The sequence below is a fragment of the Electrona antarctica genome (assembly GCF_951216825.1).
Source record: "Electrona antarctica genome assembly, chromosome: 21".
In the NCBI taxonomy this organism is placed as follows: domain Eukaryota; kingdom Metazoa; phylum Chordata; class Actinopteri; order Myctophiformes; family Myctophidae; genus Electrona; species Electrona antarctica.
In genome coordinates this window covers 19,389,259-19,411,758 of record NC_136802.1, presented here as the reverse complement: position 1 = coordinate 19,411,758, position 22,500 = coordinate 19,389,259, and the positions used below count along the sequence as shown (strand labels likewise).

Below are 22,500 nucleotides of genomic sequence, written 5' to 3'. Positions count from 1 at the left end.
CAACACTGTCTGTGCCACCACATTTCCCTTGAATCCAACACAGTGTCTGTGCCACCACATTTCTCTTGAATCCAACACAGTCTCTGTGCCACCACATTTCCCTTGAATCCAACAGTGTCTGTGCCACCACATTTCTCTTGAAATCAACAATAAATTGTGCCACCACCACATTTCTCTTCCCCCCCCCCCCCCCCCCTCTTCACAGATAAATGAAGTTCTCACTCTAATCTATGACAATTCCCATGTCTCGGTGCCAAACACAACAAAGCTACAGCATTTGTTCTCTCCTGACAGGAGCTACAGTATAGGCAAAGAACTTAATACATAACGAGTAGGATTTGTCGCTTGTGCTTTGTAAACAACTTTTAAAAAGTTTGCAAGTTCAACAACAAAAAGATGTGTAACACTCACTGTCTAGTCACTAATAGGCAATGACTACTGACTAGGCCCTATAGCGATTATCTACTTTATTAATTTCAAGGAGCCTCAGTTTGAAATGCATTACACCAGGGGTTCTCAACCCGTGGGTCGCGACCCCTCGGGGGATCGCCAAATTATTTTAGGGGGTCCCCAAATTATTTAAAAAAAAAATTAAATGTTATTTTCATGATTTTTCAAAAATAGCAGACCTACAAGCTCGTAGCGCGCCACTCGGTGGCGCGCTATGAGCTTGTAGATCTGCTATTTTTCAATAGCTACATTATAACAATGCTTAAAACACCAAAAGGGGTTCCCGCCCAAAATGGTTTAAGGTTATTGTAGCAGTCAATTTATATTGGGGGTCGGGAGGGGGCGGGGCGGGGGTCCCGAGACATTGCCAAAGCATTTCCGGGGGTCCCCGGCCAAAAACGTTGAGAACCCCTGCATTACACCACAAACTCCCATTTACTACCATTTTAATTTTGTGTGTTACCTATAAGGTAACCCTACAGACTGCATCGTTTTTCAGATTTTCATCAGTGTTTTTCCAGGATTTTTCCAAAAAGCGGAAACCGTCTGCAAGGACCTTAGCGCTGACAATGTATACATGGAACCAAAGCCTTTGTACATTGTCAGAGTTACTCTCAGACCCACAAGGGTCCGTTTGGTCAAAGTGACGGTCCCCGGACCTCACTTTGAGAACCACTGTTCTAAATAGAAAAAGAGCAAGGAGAGAGCGAGGGGGGAGTGGGGCGGCAAAGGGAGTAGACATTGATAGAGAGAGAGAGAGAGAGAGAGAGAGAGAGAGAGAGAGAGAGAGAGAGAGAGAGAGAGAGAGAGAGAGAGAGAGAGAGAGAGAGAGAGAGAGAGAGAGAGAGAGAGAGAGAGAGAGAGAGCATTGGAGTCATTAAGGACATGAGGAGATGGGGACAGTCTGGGGAGGACAATGTAGAAAGTGCTGATGCTAAGCAGAACAGGCTGTGTGTGTGTGTGTGTGTGTGTGTGTGTGTGTGTGTGTGTGTGTGTGTGTGTGTGTGAGAAAGAGCCATCTTTTTAACACTGTATGTATTAACACCTGCGTGTCGTGTGTGCCATTCTGCACGCACTCAGGACACACTGTGTGTGTGTGTGTGTGTGTGTGTGTGTGGGGGGGGGGGGGGGGGGGGTTGTGCAGTATTATGCTCACACAGGGACTCTATACGTGTGCGTCCGAGCCTGTGTATTCAAGCGTGTGTGCGTGTGCGTGCGCGCGCGGTTAGCATAAAGTTGCTATATGAATCACCCCCCCACCGCTGCTGTCCCAGATAGCCCAGCTACTCTTATTTATTCCAGTGACATCACCAAAGCCCATCTCCTCACTGCTCTCACCTCCTATATGCTGACGCACACGCAGTGAATGAGTGAGTGAGATGTATATACGGACACATTGAATGGATCCTTTTCATCTGCAGTGACAGTATGTGGACGCGCACTATTGGAGATCTCATCTATTGGATTTGCGTTGGGATTTACAAATGTCTTCTGTCTGGACGACCTAATTTTTTTGCAGTGTCGCGGGATTCAAATCTGGCTCGTGAGCTCACAAAAACACAGAGAAACACACACACACACACACACACACCTGACCGCATGCGACTATATTTCAGTCACAGGTCCAAATAACAGTTATGTTATTAGTACAAAATAATAATAATGCATGGTGGCGCGGTCGAACTCAGTAGCGCTGTCGCCTCACAGCTAGAAGGTCCTGGGTTCGATTCCCGCTGGGGACGCTGTGGCCGTGTTCTCTCCTCCACATCATCAGTGCCCATACCTTGGACTCATCATGCATAGTGCCCAGGAATACATTCAATAATTGACTATCGTGGGATAAATAAAATAAAATAAAATAAAATAAAATAAAATAAAAAAATAAAAAATAAAAAATAAAAAAATAAAGTAGTGAAAATGGTCGATCTACGAGCTCTCAACATGTCTCATCATCACTACAAAAGTTACTTTTGTGAGACACAATTGTATGGTGAAGTTACATTTTCCCCAAAAATATGGAGATGGGAGCCTGGCAGCGTCGATATTTTGAGAGAGAAGCGAAAGGTGGTTTAATAACAGCCGAGGAAGACGCGGGTCAACACTAACCACATGAACCCTCGTCGCCTTCCCGTTCCTTCCAGTTCCCTCTCCTCCCAGCCACCCTTCCTCCCTGCAACCATGCATTAGGTTCCGTGTGGGCGAGACATCCACACTCCCAGGGGAGGAAGGCAGCAGGCTGGGCCGAGGTGTCCAGAGACAGAGCACCTCGACGGGGACAGACAGCCAATGGAGGCTTGGTGGGAGGAGGAGGGAACATGGACCTCCCCCCTATTGTCTGGAGCTTCCTGCTAGACTGTTTGGGTACATGGCGACAGAGGTGTAGATAAATACAACCACACATGTACAGTACGCAAGATACACCCACACACACACACACACACACACACACACACAAAAGACATGCCCCGCACACACTTGTACATAGCCACACACTGTACACCACACTGTACAAGTGCAACAATAACGAATGAGACCTCAATAGCCGTACAGCCGATTATGTAATAATTGTGACAACCCTACCTCTCTGGCCACTGAATGTACAATATAAATTGGGGGTCCCAGAGATAGAAAGGCCATTACATGGGGGTCTGTAGCCTAATGCATGTCAAACTGGGGGTCCTTGAAATTAAACGGGTTGAGGATCACTGCTAGAGCCGTAAAGATCTTCTCTTATGGGGGTCTCTGGCATATCTTTTCAAATGGGGGGTCTGCGGGCTAATAGAGTGTCAATTTGGGGGTCCTTGACATGAAAAAGTTTGGGAAGCACTGGTCTATGAAATGCATTGTGTCACTGCACGGGGAAGTAGCTCAGCATTATTATACTTCTTGGCAGAAAGGAAAGATAAACTGGAGGCAAAGGGCTGAGAGTGTATCAATACTGGGCGGGTTTGGCCTGCCTACCATTCAGACCATTTCAAAATCGTGCACACACACACACACACACACACACACACACACACACACACACACACACACACACACACACACACACACACGCACGCACACACACACACAGTACTGAGTACTACACGCCCGCGCGCCAACCAATCCAATCAAGACTCCAACCTCTTTAACGACAAAGTCAATTGAGGAAAAGGAAAAGGAATTGCAACCTTAGTTCCCCTCAGTGTCTCTGCAGTGAGTATTGCTTTTTAAAAGCATGGACTGAATCCATTAGGAGAAAAACTGAAAAATGGTCAACTCTCTGAGGTACAGTCACTACACTCAAGTCAGGTACGCTATACAGTAAATGCTCATTTCATGCTCTTAATTTATTAGTAGGGCGGACATTTAAAGGATGGATAGGATATAAAATGCACCATTCAAGAGACATTAAATCCAACAGGCCAGCATGGGCTGTTAATAAGTATAGAATTATTGGCATCGTGTACGGCACGTGTATTAAATACTTTAAAACTGTCACACTAACAGAATATTACACAGCAAAAGCAGACATAATATATTACATTATATATAAATTATAATTTATTTTGGATTTAATAAGATAATAAAATAAGAAATGCACACATTCCCGTTTTTAATGAGTTAACCCATTTTGGGCGGGAACCCCTGTTGGTGTTAGCATTATGTTGTGCTTTTAGCTATTGAAAAATAGCAGATCTACAAGCTCATAGCGCGAGTGGCGCGCTATGAGCTTGTAGGTCTGCTATTTTTGAAAAATCGAAGAACGACTGACATAGAAACATTGCTTTTTCAGAAAACTGTCATGATGTAGAAGACATTTTTTGTATCTGATCTCAGGTCAGAATGGGTTAAGAGAACAAAATGAGAGAAGGGGGGGGGGGGGGGATACTGTAGGGAGCTCAGCCAGGAAAAGACAACGAGTCTCTTTTTTTGTTGGTACACAATACAGAATTACAGATGAATGATACATTTATTCAACAGGCCCCACCAATGTGCCCCCAAGCTCCCTCCCAATAAAACATCACATGCCCCCAATCTCCCTTTTCTCTGAAAGCATGCCCTTGTTCTCCATCGTGGCACACATTCAGAAGCAGAGACTCCTGTACGAGTCTCGGCGTTTGCCTAATATATTATTTTCGCATTTAGGCCTAGCTCTCGTTTTGAACAGTCTGAAGAGTTTTCCGTGCTGGCTACCACCATCATCAGACTGTTGAACAAGGCCTGAACAGAACAACCGGCTGGCCTGCCACCCTGGGACACTTTCCTTTATGACAGACTGCCACCCTGGGACACTTTCCTTTATGACAGACTGCCACCCTGGGACACTTTCCTTTATGACGGACTGCTTTTCCTTATGCTGGGCTACCTTCCTTCGCGTGGATCTATTCTTTATGAGGACTACTTCCCTATGTGGATTTACCATAAGGACTACCTTCCCATGGGGACCCAACGATATAGTTATTTTTGTACCTCGTGGACTATGTCACTAGCATGTAAGACTGTTATTTTTGTACCTCCTGTGGATTATGTCTCTAGCATGTAAGACTATATTTTTTCTTCCTACATGAAGGCCTGTGCCCCATATCCGTCACTGTTCTATCTCATGTACTTTTTCAATTCAGGCATTTAGCAGACGCTCTTAATCCAGAGCGATTTACAGTAAGCAAGGACAAAACACATGGTATTGGTAATGCATCAAATACATAGAAATAGTCTAGGATCATAAGCGAGCTAAGAACCTAACATCCGTCCAACAGTAGAATATCTGTACAATGAAACTATGAGTAAACAAAATAAAGTGCTATGTCTACATGGAACGCATGTCGGAGTCACGGGTGAGTCTTAACCAGCAACATGTCAGACTATTTGTATGTCGGACTAACGTATGCCCCTCTTTGAGAGATAACCTGTGGGCATAACATAGGTCTGCAATGATCAGAACCCTCTCTAAAACGAATCACGAAACACTTGAACAACTGAGATGGTTCCCATTACTGTGTCCTGGAACATTGGGCTGAGGTCATTCATTTGTGTGACCAATTCAATCTTTGTCATATTACTACTAGAGAACCAAATGGTCAGAGAAGGGACTTGGATGAGGAATGGGTTGAGATAAGGACACTCCCCTCAACAGACAGGTGACACATGTGACCTTTTCTCTAGGAAAATTCACAGATTAACCCATTTTTGGCGGGAACACCTTTTGGTGTTTTAAACATTGTTATAATTTAGCTATTGAAAAATAGCAGATCTACAAGCTCATAGCGCGCCACTCGGTGGCGCGCTATGAGCTTGTAGGTCTGCTATTTTTGAAAAATCATAAAAATGTGGTGCAAATCTTTGAATATATATTCTTTCAAAGTGAATGTTTTTAACTCAGGTCTAAATGGGTTAACATGCAGTAATTACTGATTATTCTTTACAAGAGCATTGTACGGAAACAACCCAAACAAGAGACACAAAGAGTACGTTCGTTGATAAATGGCGTACATTACAACTGGCCTTTCCGCCATTATCTTTATAGCTTTAATGTTTTACTGTGCCGTGTGCTGTTCACATTTTGGACTAATAAAGTATTCAATCAATTTAATCAATGGAGAGCGAAGAGTCTGGGAAAGAAGCTTGTAGCCAAAAAGGGCCATATTAAAGTAGAACGTTAGTCAGCAGCATGCACCCCTTAATAATAGCTTGAATTTATATAGCGCCTTTCATGAACCCAAGGACGCTTTACAAAATGAACAACCAACAAACAAACAAACAGACAAAAAAACAAACAACTATATGCCATAAGCCTGAGAGAACAGGTATATTTTCAAGGCAGCCTTAAAATGAGTCCAGTATTGGAGCATGGCAAATCTCTATTGGGAGAGAGTTCCTCAGGGTGGGGACTGCCACACTGAATGCTCTGTCCCCCAAGGTTCGCTTGTTTGTATCGGGGACAGAGAGGAGGTCCACAAACTTGTCAGAGTAGGTTTATGGAGGAGGCCTGAGAGGTAGTGTGGAGCCAGGGCGTTTTGACATTTGTAGGTGAGAAGGAGGAGTTTGTAACTGATGCGGAACTTAACAGGAAGCCAGTGCAGTTGTCTACGGGTGGGGGTGATGTGCTGCCAAGGCTTGGTGCGGGTAAGAACTCTGGCAGCTGAGTTTTGGACATACTGGAGCATATCCAGATACATGTTTGGGAGCCCAAACAGGACTCCATTGCAGTCATCAATCAGTATTGCAGTTTCACCACATGTCACTGGAGTAGGCCTCTGCTATGAAGAACATTGGCCAGCCATTGGACAGTAAAAAAAAATCACACTCATGTGAAGTGAACTGTATTCATATCGGCCACATGACGTCTTACGTCGTCATTTAGTGCCCAAAACAAACATTAAATCCATAGACTTGGCTGCCATATGACGTAATCTTCAAAAGCCACGCATTGGAGGAGCCGGTGCCCTCAAAAAAGAAAGGGGAAACACATATCTTGTCTAAGTGTCATGGTGTTTGGTGTTGCCGTGCTGGTGACTTACGGCCGAGCTACACCGAGCGTGTCATTGATACCGGCTACACCAGACGCGCGGATAGCGCACGTATCTATATTGTCTCTTAAATGGAGACAAATTGGGCAAATGGGCGCACGCCACAGATCAGTTTCACCACATGTCACCACATGTTGGGAGCCGGGAGCGTTTCACTTGGCCGTTCGTTATGACAGATTAAGAGCACGGATAGCTTCCTGGGCAAAGTACTTGACGTCCATGTCCGTGTCCGCCGCCAGCCTCTCCAACACAGGCTTCACCTCCGTCTGCAGGACGTCGCCACTGAGCGCCGGGCCGATCTTCTGGAGGGACTTGGCCACGTTGAAGCGGACGTTGGGCACGCTGTCGTAGGACATCTTCAGGACCACGGGCAGCATCTGCGTGGCCGTGACGTCCCGTCCGCAGGCCTCCGACAGCGCGTTGATGCAGAACAGCGTGGTCATCCTGTGCAGGTAGTTGGGGTAGTCGGCCATGCCCAGCACCATGGGCATGACGGTGCTCTGGGCCCACTCGTCGCCGAACTTCTCCGCCAGCTTCATCAGGTTGGAGGCGGCCGCCTCTCGGATGGCGTACACGTGGTCGATGAGCCACACCATGCACAGGGTGTTGAGCTTCTCGTCGAAGAACTCCACACCCAGTTGGCCGGCCAGCAGGGGCATGTACTCGATGATGGCCAGGCGGACCCTCCACTTGGCATCCTCGGCCAGCTCCACGATGGCGGGCAGGAGCGACTGGGACAGCTGGCGGATGCCGATCACCTCGTTCACGCAGTCCAGGTTGGAGATGATGTTCAGACGCACCTCGGGGCACTCGTCCTTCAGCAGGATCAGGAAGAGGGGCAGTAGGTGCTCCACGGTGTTGTCCTTTCCCAGGATGGTGGACAGGCCCATGATGACCGACGCCAGGGCCGACTTCACCTGCTGCTTGGTGTCCAACACCAGCTCCTGGACGCAGAGCAGAATGTGATTCATGATGATCTTCTCGCGGCCGTCCTCGGGAAGCTTCTCGCAGAATTCTTTGACTTTGTTGGCGGCGGCGGTGCGGACTTCGACTTCATGGTCCTTGAGAAGACTCTGATAGGCCGGAACGAGGTCCTTCTTTGTGATCTCTGGGCCCAATGCCTTCTGGAGCTCGGAGAACTTCTCTGCGACCACGTATCGGACCCTCCAGGATTCGTCTTTGGCGACCTGGCGCAGGGTGGGCATCACAAGGACCTCCAGGTCCTCCTGGGGCAGTACGGTGGCGATGCTCACGCACGCTTCCACCGCCAGCTGCCGCACAGAGTCCTGGTCATCGGAGGCCAGGGCGGTGAAGAGCGGGATGACGTCGCTTTTAACATAATCCACTTCCAAAACTTTGGCGAACTCGCCCAACTTGGAGGCTGCGGCACGACGCACCATGGGAGTATCGTCCGAACACAGTGTGCGGAAAAGCTGGCGGATCTCGGCCTTGACCGTGCCGGAGACGACGCGGGGGTAGCAGGCGCTGAAGAGGCCACAGGCGGACATGCGTGAGGTGAACCAGTCGCCGGTCGCCAGCCGCTTGACCAAGGGCACGAAGTGCACCTCGAGGTCCACCGGAGTGTGCTCCTCGGCCACCTTGCACAGGGACTCCACGGCCTTGTCCCTCACCACCGTCTCCTCCACCGTGGACAGGCTCTCCAGAGGAGGCAGGAGGCAGTGGGCGTGCTCGGGCCCTCCGACGAGCGCCGTGAAGTTCCCCAGCTGCTCGGCCAGTGCGAGGAGCACCTCGTCCTCATCATAGATGGTGTCCGTGAGGAACGGAAGGAGCTCGGCGCGGGTCCTCTCCACGCCCAGGGCTGAGGCGATGCCGGTCAGCTTCTTGATGCTGTTCAGCTGTAACTGGATGTCCTCGTTCCGCAGCTCGTCGATGAGCGCCGAGACGGGGTACGGAGGACCTTCTCCGTCGGCTCCATCCATTTTGGATTTGTCGCAGATGCCGATACTGAATTTGTTGCAGATGCTGAATGACAGATACTGAAAGACTTAATTTGTACGGGGTGGCGCTGTAAGAGGCGAGCCATCTAGAAGAGAGAGAGTCGGTCTATATGTCTGTGTCCGAGGGTTTTATCTCTCGAACCACTGGACAGATCTGTGGCAAACGTCTCGCGCACGCTATTAGAAAAGCAAGCACAAACACGTATGCATATTCACGTAAGTTTTATGAAATATTTAACTTTAATCAATTTTATAAACAGAAGTCAAACGTGTCTGGGGTCATATTTGGGGCGAGGCTGAAACCTGGCCCAAATATGGAGTTATACGTAATGGATATGTCATAGAAGACTGATGTCATAAACTGGCCACATGAAGGCAAGCTACTGTATGCCGTTATTAGACCATCTCTTGTTAGATCAGCCGATTAATGGCTTAAGTGTTTAAGTTAACCATATATTATCCAGTCAGTCAGCATTAGTTTGCCAATTACAATGCAACTCTGAGTCCAAGTTAGCAGGGATATTGTTCAACTGTCAGTTGTGAAACTAATGGCCGACAGAATAAATGGTAAATAAATGGTGCATTTATATAGCATCATAATTGAAAGCGCTTCACAATGTCACCCATTCACACCAATGGAAAGCATGCAAGGCGCCAAGCCACTTATCGGGAGCAGTTAGGGGTTCACCTCCAGGGCCACTGTCAACCGCCCCCGATCTGTCGAGCAATACAGCCTGCATAGTTGAGACGCAAGAATCGAGCAGTTGAGCCGAATTGTGTGCGATAACGAGAAGCGATGGAGCAAAGCAGCACATAGCGTTATTTTCTGCAAATTATTCATGAGACTAGTACCCCGAAGAATATTTTGGGTGGTGTTCTGAAAACAGTTTGTGGGCCACCGACAGTTTAGCTAATTAATGGGAAGCACTGCAGAGCAGCTCTGGCTGTATAATGAATGGGGTGACCACGGGGGACCAGGGACACCTGGATGCTGTTGTCTCCGTCAGCAGCACCTGACAGGCTCTGATGAATACCGTCTGATGACTGGACATTCTCCTCTACTGCTGCTCCTGCTGCTGCTGCTGCACTCGGGAAACTATCAACTCTGCTGGCGGATTAAGACCTGAGACAAGATGTCCACAAAATGTCTTCTAAATCCTGACAGTTTTCTGAAAAAGCTATGTTTCTATGTTTCAAAAATAGCAGACCTACAAGCTCGTAGCGCGCCACTCGGTGGCGCGCTACGAGCTTGTACAAGCTTGTATGAGCTTGTAGATCTGCTATTTTTCAATAGCTAAAGCATAACATAATGCTAACACCAAAAGGGGTTCCCACCCAAAATGGGTTAAGACCTGAGACAAGATGTCTACAAAATGTCTTCTAAATCCTGACAGTTTTCTGGAAAAACCTTACGTTTATCATTCAGTCAGTGGTTCTCAAACTTTTTTTCATGTCAGACAAGGACCCCAAAAACGATATGTAAAATGGCCGCCGATCCCCATCTGAAAATATGTTGTTCCAGAAGCAAAGATACGAGTTAAAAACATTCACTGTGAAAGCATATATATTCAAAGATTTAAAATAAATGGTTAATGTGGTTAAAAGCTAAAGTGTCACAGATGCGTTGATCGCGACGCACACCAAATAGTCGATCTACAAGCTCACAGCAGGGCTTTTAAATCTCGTTGGGGCAGAAACCTCTTATCTCCATGTTGTTTACTCTTTTTCTTTTGGGGAGGGGGGGGGGTCATACTACAGCGTCACACAAAGGCATCCAAACGTTTGAAATGCTTTGCTTGCATTTGCTACTTTTTAAATCTGAATCCTTGAATAGTCACAGTTTTGAACATTATGAGGTTTCCACGCGTATATCTTGTCTACGTCCGAGCGTAGACATGGTAACGCCCCGCCTGCCTCCGATTGGCCTACCGACACAGCCGGTGTCCCTGAGGTGGAAGATACATGCTGGATAGTCTGCTGCGCGAGGTTACTCTGTGGTGAGAAATAAATAAATAATACACAAACTAATATTGTTTATGCCGTTGGCCTGTTTATTTGTATACTTGAAACATTATTGTTTCTTTTTAAAGTCTCTTTTCCCTTTAGTTCACTATAATTAGATTAATACACGATAATCAACACTAACACTTTAATTTAGAACACAGCTAAATCAAATCATAGTACATAGGCCTGCGTGTTCAATCAATTATTCAATCAAAGCAAACGGCACAAACAATATTAGTTTGCCTCTTCTACAAACATTAAAGTTACAAGTTACTGTTGCGTGTTGCCATTCTCTTGTACTTGTATTATTTCCCACCACGGAGTGCCCTTGCATCTCGGAGGACAGGCAAGACGGGCAGTGTCGGTAGGCCAATCAGAGGCAGGCGGGGCGTTACCATGTCTATGCTCGGACGTAGAAAAGATATACGCGGTTTCCACCTCACCATAATCCACAATTATGCTAGTTTCGGTGCACTATAAAGTACAACTCAGGCTTATTGTTACACCTGAGATGTGTTTTGCTTATAATCAGGAGTCAGACGAGTTGATAAAAAACACTGCAATTATGTTCCGCTGCTATATGATATTATAATAACTTACACAGGAGGCAGCGTATGCAAATGACAAACACTGACCAGGTGCTTGATGACTGCAATAATAAACAGTAATTTCTGACTCCGTCATTATGATCACAAAGAGTTATGGTTTGGTTTACAGTGCAGTTATCTCAACACAACTGATGAATAGAGGTGGAGAGAGTAGACAACTTAATGACATAAATGTAGTCAAACATGCCTTGATGATAACTGACCTCCCCAGTTATTAACCCATTAAACTCATCTGCTCTGTCTCCCCTTCTCTCTCTCTCTCTCTCTCTCTCTGTCTCCCCCAACACGGTCGAGGAAGATGGCCGGGTGCATGTGTTTAGTTACACATACCAGTACCAACAGTCGGACACACCATTAGTCAGACACCATCCCCAAACCCTAACCCTAACCCCCTGATTTTTATCCCGCAGCGCGGGTGATTTTTCACCCGCAGCACGGATTTGTCTGACTAATGACTGTAGGACTGTTGGTATGTCTAACCAATGTATGCACCCCAGATGGCCACCCACCCTAGAATCGGGTTCTGTTTGACTAATCTTCCAGCTAAGGGGAAGTTTTTCGTTACCACTGTCGCAAAATTGCTTGCTCAGGGTGGGATCTCTGTCGGTTCTCTGCTCTACATGTACAACTTGTGTGTGTGTGCGTGCGTGCGTGCGTGCGTGCGTGCGTGCGTGCGTGCGTGCGTGCGTGCGTGCGTGCGTGCAAAGTGAGGCTGTGAAATACAGAAAATTATCCATATACTGTCCCGCCGTGAGACCAGATGTACAGAACTGTAGCTCGGTAGAGCCAGCTTGATAGATGTATGTACAAATACTTAATAAGGTAGGGATGGGTTAATAACATACCGTATATATTATACAGTATAATCAATCGATCCTCATGCTGTTCTTTGCAGCGCTACGAGCTTGTTCTTTTTCGGTCTGCGATTCCCAGAACTGGAGGCGCATTCATTAGCTGTAGAAGTGCTTGGCTCTAATAACGGATGCACGCTGCTTTTTCTAGGAAAAGTGAGGTAATGCTGACATAACATAAGCCATGTAGTGACAGACCTGCAAGTGAAGTGCATTAGGGCTGCGACTAATTCATTAATCCATCATTAAAAACTAAAATCTAGTTTAATTCAAACAAACATATGTTTTCATATATTAAAAAAAATAACAGGTCTACAAGCTCAGAACGTGTTGTGATGCTACCTGCTGTAGATGGGATATTTTTGAGCGGTGGCACACCGACTCCATTAAGTGACTGTGTGTGTATGTTTTGGCCTCTGTATGTCGAACCGTCTTATGTGGTCCAGAGCCACAGGGCGCTAAGTTAATCCTTCTTAATGTATTCATTGCGTGCATACGATAGGTGGCTTTGTATTCTATATAGAAAGTTTATAAACGCCCAGTTTAAGGTTCACTTTCACTGGCTTGCCTTTTTGAGTGGTGCAATCACTCCTATAGGTAGAGCTTTGTGTGTCTCTGGCTGTGTCCCTGGGTACCTCGCTGGCTGGCTGTGTCCGAGCATGAAAATAGCGTTTGGTTGGTTTTCATTACCAAATGTCACTGTTGTGTGTTGTGCAGCCTAACACACACACACATATTAACTGTATATATGATGATTTCGGGTGTGACAGTACAGTACAGTAGAGGGACCCCCTGGGGACCCCCACACACTAACTGTCATTTCTCAACCGTTTCGGACGCAAGGCGGCTCTCCGGAACTGGGCCACCACCCTGGGCACGTTCCTGTGGGTCTGGAAGTTCATGGGACCCCCCCGGGATCCCCACATGGAGTTGCACCACTCACTTCACACGGGTGTGATTTTTTTTTTAAATGAACAAAAAGGTTTGACTGCACCAGAATACTGCCTGCTGGAGCAGCAAGCTGTTCTAATATTGTACATAACTCTACCTAACCGTTAGACTGCCAGTACTGTGGCCAGAGATGCCAACAGTTAATGTAGGCAGTGTGCACTTCTGTTTTTGTGACTAAAGTTGTTTTATAGAGGAAATTGTACTGCCAGCATCCAGACTTTAGCATCATGCCAGATTATAGATACTAAAGTCTGTCTGGGGGCTATGCTGCGCATACCTGGGCAAGCGTTTGTTCTACAGTCTCTCTCTCTCTCTCTCTCTCTCTCTCTCTCTCTCTCTCTCTCCCCCTCGCCCCCTCTCCCTCCCCCTCCCTCTCTCTCTCCCTCTCTCTCCCTCTCTCTCCCTCTCTCTCCCTCTCTCCCCTCTCTCTCCCCTCTCTCTCTCTCTCTCTCTCTCTCTCCCTTTCTCTCACATACACCAGGCACACGCCCAGTAGCATCCTTTTGAACTAAACCAGAACAGGGAAGCAGGTATTTCCTTGTTTAGCTTGCCTCAGTTGTGTCTACAGTAACATGTTGCATAACAACACTTCCTATCCGAGGCGTTCCTGTTGCGTTCCTCTTGATTGTTTGTGTTTCAACGCCACAGTGAGATGAGGAAGGATGAGGGTGTGACATAAGAGCCCTCTCAGGTTTTTTTTTTAACAGAATCCTCTCCCAACTTCACTCGCTGAAATCAGTGAGTCAGCCGAACTTCAGACCAAGTTCCACTGTAGAGAAATGTTTCTATTTTATGCATAGCCTCGGTGTCTGGTATACTTCTTTAAAATGAATCCCTGACCTCATCTCAATTCTCAACCAAAAGATTTTTTGTTGAAAATGTTTGAACATCGACAATCTTTTTTTACAATATAATGACAAAAAAAATAGGGATGCCAGGAAAAAAAAGTTAAAAGCCTCCGGCTTTACTGACACCCAAAAGACAAAGGTCTTCTCCTGTGATGCTTTTTTCATTTTCAGAGTTTTGGTGTTATTTTGTTTGGTCTGCAGCACTCTGCAGTCAGTCACCTGAAAATGAACTCTCTCAAACAACTACAGAAGTGCCCTGATCCCTTTCGGGACCTGTATTTTCCGTACACGACAAAACAACGTGAGTTTAGTTTAACCACGAGTGTAGGAAGTGGACCTAGGCCCATTATAGACCAAATGATGATTTCACCATGTACCTGTCGGTGGCGCCCCCTTTTGACACACACACACACACACACACACACACACACACACACACACACACACACACACACACACACACACACACACACACACACACACACACACACACACACACACACACACACACACACACACACACACACACACACACACACACACACACACACACGAAACATAGTCGAAAGGTTCCTGGTTCGATCGCCAGCTCCTCCCGGCTTCGTCTCGAGGTGTCCGTCTCGAGTGCAAGGTAACTGAACTTAGCCCACCATGCTTATTTTGGACAGTTTCTGTCAGATTTTTTTTTTATTATTAAAAAACAATATATATATAGCTTATGCAATGTGTTGTGAGTTTGTACATTAGCTTTGTTTTAACCCTGGGTGGAATGTACCTAAAACAAAAAAAAACAAAAAAAAATCTTAAATCTCAAAGCCTATATAATTATTGTGTGTTTGTCGCATTTTCTCTTCATGGGCAGTGAGAAGTAGCATCACAGCCATGATAATTATAATGACAATGCTGATGACAAAACCAAATCATGCTATCTGGGTCACGGTGGAGAAAATAAGTGTTTTTTTTCCTTTCCTCTCTCCTCTCCTTATTTCACAAGGAGAACACATTGGGACTGTATTGTGATGCCAATGATATTTTCATTATTTTTTAAAGAGAAAAAAGCCGAAAGCCAAACGTGCTAACTAGGTCGATGTAGAGCAGCACTGCAGGAAGTCTAGATATGATTATGATGTTCTCTCACACTGAAAGATGACTCATACCGTTGGCTTCCAGACACCGGTGCTCCCTCCAAAGATTCATGTTAATACTTTGGATATCTTCCCTCTGACAGTTTTATTTTAAAACATTTTTTGGGATTGATATAAATATTTTTGTTTATCTCTATGGGGGAAAAAATGAATGCCGGATTTTTCTGTGGAACCAGGAAAACACGCCCACTGCTAAACACGCCCACCCTATAGGTGTTCAATTGAGTTGAGATGCGTTGACTGACCATAGCATAATGACTCGCATCATTTTCATACATATTAAACCATTCTGACAAATTGTTGCCCCATATATAATGGATGTGGGCTATTATCATGCTGGAAGGGATGACAATGCCACTCCTATCAGGATAGAAGCGATTCTACAAAGTAAGATAAAGTGATCACTCAGAATAATATTGATTTGCAGTGACCCTTCCCTCTCTAATGCAAGCAAGTTTTTTTTCAACCCTTTTCATATCAAGGCCCATTATTTATTCTGCATTTGAGCCACTGACCACCATTTGATGACATTTAAACTCAGTCCCAAAACTATAACGAATATTTTGTTATTGTTGGATAAGATTTGTCCACAATTCCATGCTGAAAAAACAATCTGGCCTATTATCTTTAGTTTATTTCACTCATCTTCAACGGTATCCAGAACATTACCTACAGTAACGCAATTAAACTGTAACATAGTTTAAGGTGATAAAAAGGAATCGGCTGAAGCTAAAAGCTCGGATTAAGATGGCAAGAGAGAAAAAAATATGACTCTAAAAGAGGGTCCCTTATTGTGGAACAGATGGCAGAAGCCTGCTCAACTGGCTTGTGTTTCAGCAGGAGCAGTGACTTAAACGTAATGCTTAATTTCCATAGATGAGGAAAGGAAAAGAGAAGGGAAGCCGCACACTCATATGCTCCAAAAGATACATTTATTGACAACGTTTCGAGCCAAGGCTCTTCATCTGGTCAAAACTCTGTTTTGACCAGATGAAGAGCCTTGGCTCGAAACGTCGTCAATACATTTACGTATTTTACTAGTTTCCATAGATGAGGAAAGACATCAGTAAAATAAGAAAGAATTGGGGGCCCAGTGGCGCCAATATCCCTTATGGGTCCATTTGGTTTCATTTTACACTCTCAAGAGTTAAAGATCTATGAGGGTCCATTTGGTTACCAACTCTCCATCATTTAGCTGCATGGGGACCACCTGGAACCCCCTCAAGGAACCACTTCTCTAAGGGGATAAGTGGACCCATGGCCCCACAGAGCCCGGGCGGGACACCCTCACTGTGAGGGTCAAGCATTCAGGGCCTGGACACTTTTCTCTTGGTGTACTAACCAGGATGCTGGACACTGCCGGGCAGAAACCTCTTATCTCCATATTCTAACTGTGTGTGTGTGTGTGTGTGTGTGTGTGTGTGTGTAATTATCGCCCTGCTCGATATTACTACAGCGTCACTCAAAAGCATCAACAGTAGCAGATCCACAAGCTCGAAACGCTACGCAAAGTGACGCGTTTTCAGCTTGCAGATCTGCTACTTTTGATGCATTTAAATCATGAAAAGTTTTGGGACATATCAGTTTTCCGCCCGTCAGGGTGCACGACGTGCACTCGCCCACTCGTGGAGAATAACGAACGGTGAAGGATGATTCATCGGACCCATATACCTTTTCTCTCACATGTGGAGGACCATGGTTTTTGCACCTCATGCATTGTCTTTCTAATGAGGGGGTGGTGCACTCTGTAGCCCTATACTATACTATAACATCCCTGCCTCTCTGCTGTACTGTATGTGTGTAGCCGGGAACACACTGTTCTCGCACTGACAGTCTGATCATGACGCGTGCTGCACTTATTACACTCTGTCACCTGAGGAACAGTTGCTACCGTTACTTTTCTCCCAAAATGTGAGCTTTTGACCACAATATAGGATACCTATTTTTTTTTATCCCACAATTTTATAACCCATTTCTTTATCTAAAGCAATACCGGGCTCTACACTCCCTCCGCCAACCTGGGGAGAGCAACGGACTGACCTCATGCTTCCTTCAATGCCTGAGCGTCCAAGCCGCTACTTTTCACCTGACAGAGGGGAGTTTCCCCGGTTGGACGTATTGCGTGGAAGGAACACGTTATTCCAACCTGTTCCGTTCCCCTCCATCAGGCACCCCGGCTGACTGGGGGGAGGCAGTTTAGAGACCAGGATTACTGCATGTTTTTTGTGAGGTACCAAACCTAGGGGACACTAGAGAGAACACACACACAGAAAAGCCCTTTCGACATCCCCGGAGGAGAGAACACACGCCCAGCGGGAATCGAACCCAGGACCTTCTAGCTGTGACGCAACATCGCTGCCACTGTGCCCCCAATATCGGACCCTATTTTTCATATTTTACTGATGTCTTTCCCCATCTGTGGAAAAGCATTACGTTTAAGTCACTGCTCCTGCTGAAACACAAGCCAGTTGAGCAGGTTTCTGCCATCTGTTCCACAATAAGGGACCTTCTTTTAGAGTCACTTGCATGTTTTTTTTCTCTCTTGCCATCTTAATCCAAGCTTTTAGCTTCAGCCGATTCCTTTTCGATCACCTTAAACCATGTTACAGTTTTAATGCGTTACTGTAGGTAATACCGGATACCGTTGAAGATGAGTGAAATAAGCTAAAGATTTCAAAAAATCTAAGTGGTGTGTGTGTGTGTGTGTGTGTGTGTGTGTGTGTGTGTGTGTGTGTGTGTGTGTGTGTGTGCGCACACATTGTGTTTGTGCCCACTGATGGGCTTCTATATTGAGACAAGGCAAACACCTCTGTCAACATGATACATCTGGAGTGAGCCGGAAGACGCCCGATTGGCTCTTCGCCATGCTATGTCTCGTGTATATAAATAAACTAATCAAACCGGGTGTTTGCGTGGCTGTTTGTAACGAGAGACTTTTACTTCACTGATAAAGAATTTTATCAGTGAAGTTTGCGTGTGTCTGAGAGAGATGAAAAGCACAATCAAATCTCACGACTGAAAATGTTTGTGTGACCATTGAGTCGTTAATGTGTGATTTGAGAAACCACACATCAGCACCGTTTCCTAAACCAGTGGTTCCCAAAGTGGGGTACGGGGACCCCAAGGGGTCCTTGAGGGAGTTCCAGGGGGTCCCCAGCTAAATGATAGTTTGGAACCAAATGGATCCTTATGAGTGTGTAACTCTGAGAGTGTACAAATGGAACCAAACGGGTCCATTTGGTTCCATGTGTACACTGTTAAATTAACAATTGATTTTACAATATAAATTGGGGGTCTCAGAGATAGAAATGCCATTAAATGGGGATACGTAGCCTGATGCATGTCAAATTGGGGGCCCTTGAAATAAAACGAGTTGAGAATCACTGCTAGAGCCGTAAAAACCTTCTCAAAGGGGGGTCCGTGGGGCTAATTAGTGTCAATTTGGGGGTCCTTGACATGAAAAAGTGTCCTAAACAATTAACACAAGATGTTTTAGTAATATTGCTCCTGCTGCTCTACAGTACACACTGTACTGCCAACCAGGGGAAGAAATCACAGACTGAGGCTTTAACCTTTGCTATTATATGAAATATCCGACTTTTAAGACTTTTTATATAAGACGCTTCTGGACATAATTATGAGTTTGACCACTTCAAATGTGTGTGTGTGTGTGTGCATGCGCGTGACGGTGTGTGTGTGTGCGTGTGCGCGTGCGCGTGCGCGTGTGTGTGTGTGTGTGTGCATGCGCGTGACGATGTGTGTATGTGTGTGTGCGTGCGCATGCCGGTGTGTGTGTGTGTGTGTGTGTGTGTGTGTGTGTGCATGCGCGTGACGGTGTGTGTGTGTGTGTGTGTGTGGGCGTGCGGTCCTCCTACCTCATTGCCGTACATCATGAGGTGGTGCGTGGTGATGAGGGCTTTGAACACCACCACCCAGCTAGAGTTGGCCGTGCGCTCAAACAGCGTGTCGGCAAGCTGGGGAACGCTCACGTTCATCTCATTGGTGCAGTGGATCAGATCTGTTTGAAGACACAAAATTAAAAAAATTAAATCTCATGACTGAACAACATTGTGCCAATCTGGTGTGTATCCGAGAACATTCCAGCACAAAAGATACAGTACGCGAGTGGGGCAACCAAAACGTCAGCGACGTATTATAATGTGAAGAAAAGACACACTTTAAGGCCAGGTGTAAACACTGAGCACTGATTACACCTGGTCTTAAAATGAGGTACAGACATACCAACAGTCTGACAGTCATAATACCGACACCCTTACCCCAAACCCTAACCTAACACCTGGTCTTAAAATGAGGTACAGACTACAGACATACCAACAGTCTGACAGTCATAATACCGACACCCTTACCCCAAACCCTAACCTAACACCTGGTCTTAAAATGAGGTACAGACTACAGACATACCAACAGTCTGACAGTCATAATACCGACACCCTTACCCCAAACCCTAACCTAACACCTGGTCTTAAAATGAGGTACAGACTACAGACATACCAACAGTCTGACAGTCATAATACCGACACCCTTACCCCAAACCCTAACCTAACACCTGGTCTTAAAATGTGTCTTTGTGAACCCCCCACACACACACACACACACACACACACACAGTAAGCTGAATCCTCATTTTCCCACACAAAAACCTTGACACGCTCCTCTCACTTCCTCCTACGTTTTGTTTTTTTACAGTCTTTAGAATGAAGGCGAGCCGTTAAAGAAGGTGTTGCATTACATGGTATTACGCCGTAATGTGTGCGTGACGGTGGGCAAAAATAAATAAAACCAAGGCACTTCATGGCGCCGGTGCACGGCTGCTGTCGGAGGAGTTGGAGACACGTTCAATCACTGATGCGCCCTGGCGTATCTCTGACCAGCTCTCCCAAGTGCTTCTCCACCTGACCAGCTCTCCCAAGTGCTTCTCCACCTGAGGTTCACGAGGATGAGCATCCAATTACCAGTTCCAGACAGACTCCCAAGACACGTGTTAACCCATTTTGGGCGGGAACCCCTTTTGGTGTTTTAAACATTATGTTATAATTTAGCTATTGAAAAATAGCAGATCTACAAGCTCATAGCGCGCCACTCGGTGGCGCGCTATGAGCTTGTAGGTCTACTATTTTTGAAAAATCTTGAAAATATTTATTTCAGAAAACTGGAGGATTTTTAAGATTTCTTTTAAATGTCGAGGTCAGGCCTGAATGGGTTAATGCCACGTGTAACATACAGTATATATATATATATTCACCATTTCCCCCCTAGACAATACAGCTGCTGCACAGCACTGCACACTTCAAAGGCATTAAAGCAATCGTTCAGTTTCAATAGCGACTAATATAGCTAGATTCCCTTCGTGTACGTGGGCATTGCTGCATAGTGCTAAAAAGCTCCCCAGTAGACATTTCTCTGTAACCTTAGTGCCGATAAAAAGGGTTTCAATTATTTGACAAGAATCTTGCAATGTGCAATATCAAACCCAAATATAATAATGTAACTATACTATAAAGTTAGCAAAACATAAACCAAGTAGGTGTGTGATGCATCTCGTATTTGCAGAAATGTACAAGTGGCTGCTGGACTGATTCCATTTTAGATTTTTTTTTTTTTAATCTAAAGAATGTCAGAGCATTGTTCTACAATGCTATCTACAATGCTGGAATTCCACTTCAAAATATCTCCGCACACGGGGGCGCCCGCTGGCCTAGTGGTCCAGGCGCATGCCACATATAGGCTTTGGCCTGACAGCGGATCGCATGTTCGAGTCCCGTTCATGACGACCTTGGCTGCATGTCTCTCCCCTTATCGCTCTGTCCTGTCAGTCTTCACTTGATACTATCAATAAAGGCAGAAAAGTGTACGAGTCAGGTCCGGGGACGGGGTCCGGGGACCCCCAGGGGTCCTTGAGGGGTTTATATGAAAATGTTTGAGAACTGCTGTAGACAAACGGATGCAGTCTTGCAGATTAACTACTGCCCAAAACCACACCAAACTCACACACCCACAACATGATGAATGCATTACTGATAATTACGGCAAACCATAAGTCACAGGGCTGTGCGATGACTTCAAATCAATATCACGATCATCTTGAACTGTTGCCTCGATTATGATTAATGAACAACTTTTCTTTAAATAGTGAAAATAGGCGTTTAATCTCCCAACCTATTTTCACTATTGTTGAATTTGTTTTACGCCACGATTGTACAACAAAGTATAATACAGGGTCAAGATGAATTGATTCAGTCGATTATAAATGATATATTAGAATGTTTTCGTGTTTGTATCATTGGTGGTTAGTAAAAACGGAGAGATGTGTCGGGGTGAGCGGTGAATCACTGCGGCTCAGTGACCTCATGTTGTAGTTTTCCCCAACCACCACGGTGAGTAGGTCATCACCTAAAAACTGGAGTATGCGCGTCCCTTAAGGGGGACTGCCCATAAGGCCGACATCCCGTTAGTCCTGTAATCGGTCAGACTAACGGGAGGTCGGACTCGGAACAATGACACCAGAGGCGTCTATACAATAAGGCGAGGGCAGGCGTCCGCCTGTCCAGCTCCATTTCTGGCCTGGCCAAAATCCATACAATGAGAAAAAAAGACAAAAACAAGACCTGAGAACTATTAATGGACAGCTGATTGGCCGTTGCGGTAGAGCGCGACCCTCAATCACCCATTTGAATGTAAATGCATGCCTTTCAGCCTTTGTATACTACTCGTCTGGCAGGTATATCTCTTTGAAAACCTTTAGTGCTACGATTGTGCGCGGGGAGACGACAATTAACACATGATCTTGCCTGCCCAAAACGTAATTCCTGGATACGCCACTGAATGACACGTTACTGTGACATGTTACTCCATGCTTTCTGAACGACCTCTTTCCTGCTTTTTCTCTCCATCTCTCTCTTCCTCTTTCTTTGTTCCTCTCTCTCGGTGGGACATTATGGGATGGTTGCAGAGACTCACACACCTGGTGGTAACTATGGGAAACGGACTTCTCATTAGACAACTGGTAGAATGGAGCAGAGAGTGTCCCACAGGGAGAATTCATCACCATAATCTCTCTCACACACACACACACGCACACGCACACGCACACACACACACACACACACACACACACTTAGTATCTTTTCCAAAACACACACTTTCGGTCAGTGA

General features: G+C 45.7%; 2 protein-coding genes across 9 annotated transcripts in view; both read right to left on the bottom strand.

Annotated features, from left to right (window-relative positions):
* The window catches only part of LOC306913598 (phosphatidylinositol-binding clathrin assembly protein), a 155,533-nt gene that overhangs the window by 91,838 nt on the left and 41,195 nt on the right, over nucleotides 1-22,500 (bottom strand). For all 8 annotated transcript variants that reach the window (XM_079490360.1, XM_079490359.1, XM_079490363.1 and 5 more), the window contains one exon: nucleotides 19,203-19,345. In XM_079490360.1, coding sequence (XP_079346486.1) covers nucleotides 19,203-19,345 — 143 coding nt within the window. The remainder of the gene's footprint in view (nucleotides 1-19,202; nucleotides 19,346-22,500) is intronic.
* Nucleotides 7,130-13,309, bottom strand: LOC306913744 (serine/threonine-protein phosphatase 2A 65 kDa regulatory subunit A beta isoform-like; the record flags this gene model as incomplete). The annotated part of the gene is made up of 2 exons (XM_079490557.1): nucleotides 7,130-8,945; nucleotides 13,212-13,309. The coding sequence occupies 2 exons, from the start codon at nucleotides 13,307-13,309 to the stop codon at nucleotides 7,130-7,132; spliced, it is 1,914 nt and encodes a 637-aa protein (XP_079346683.1).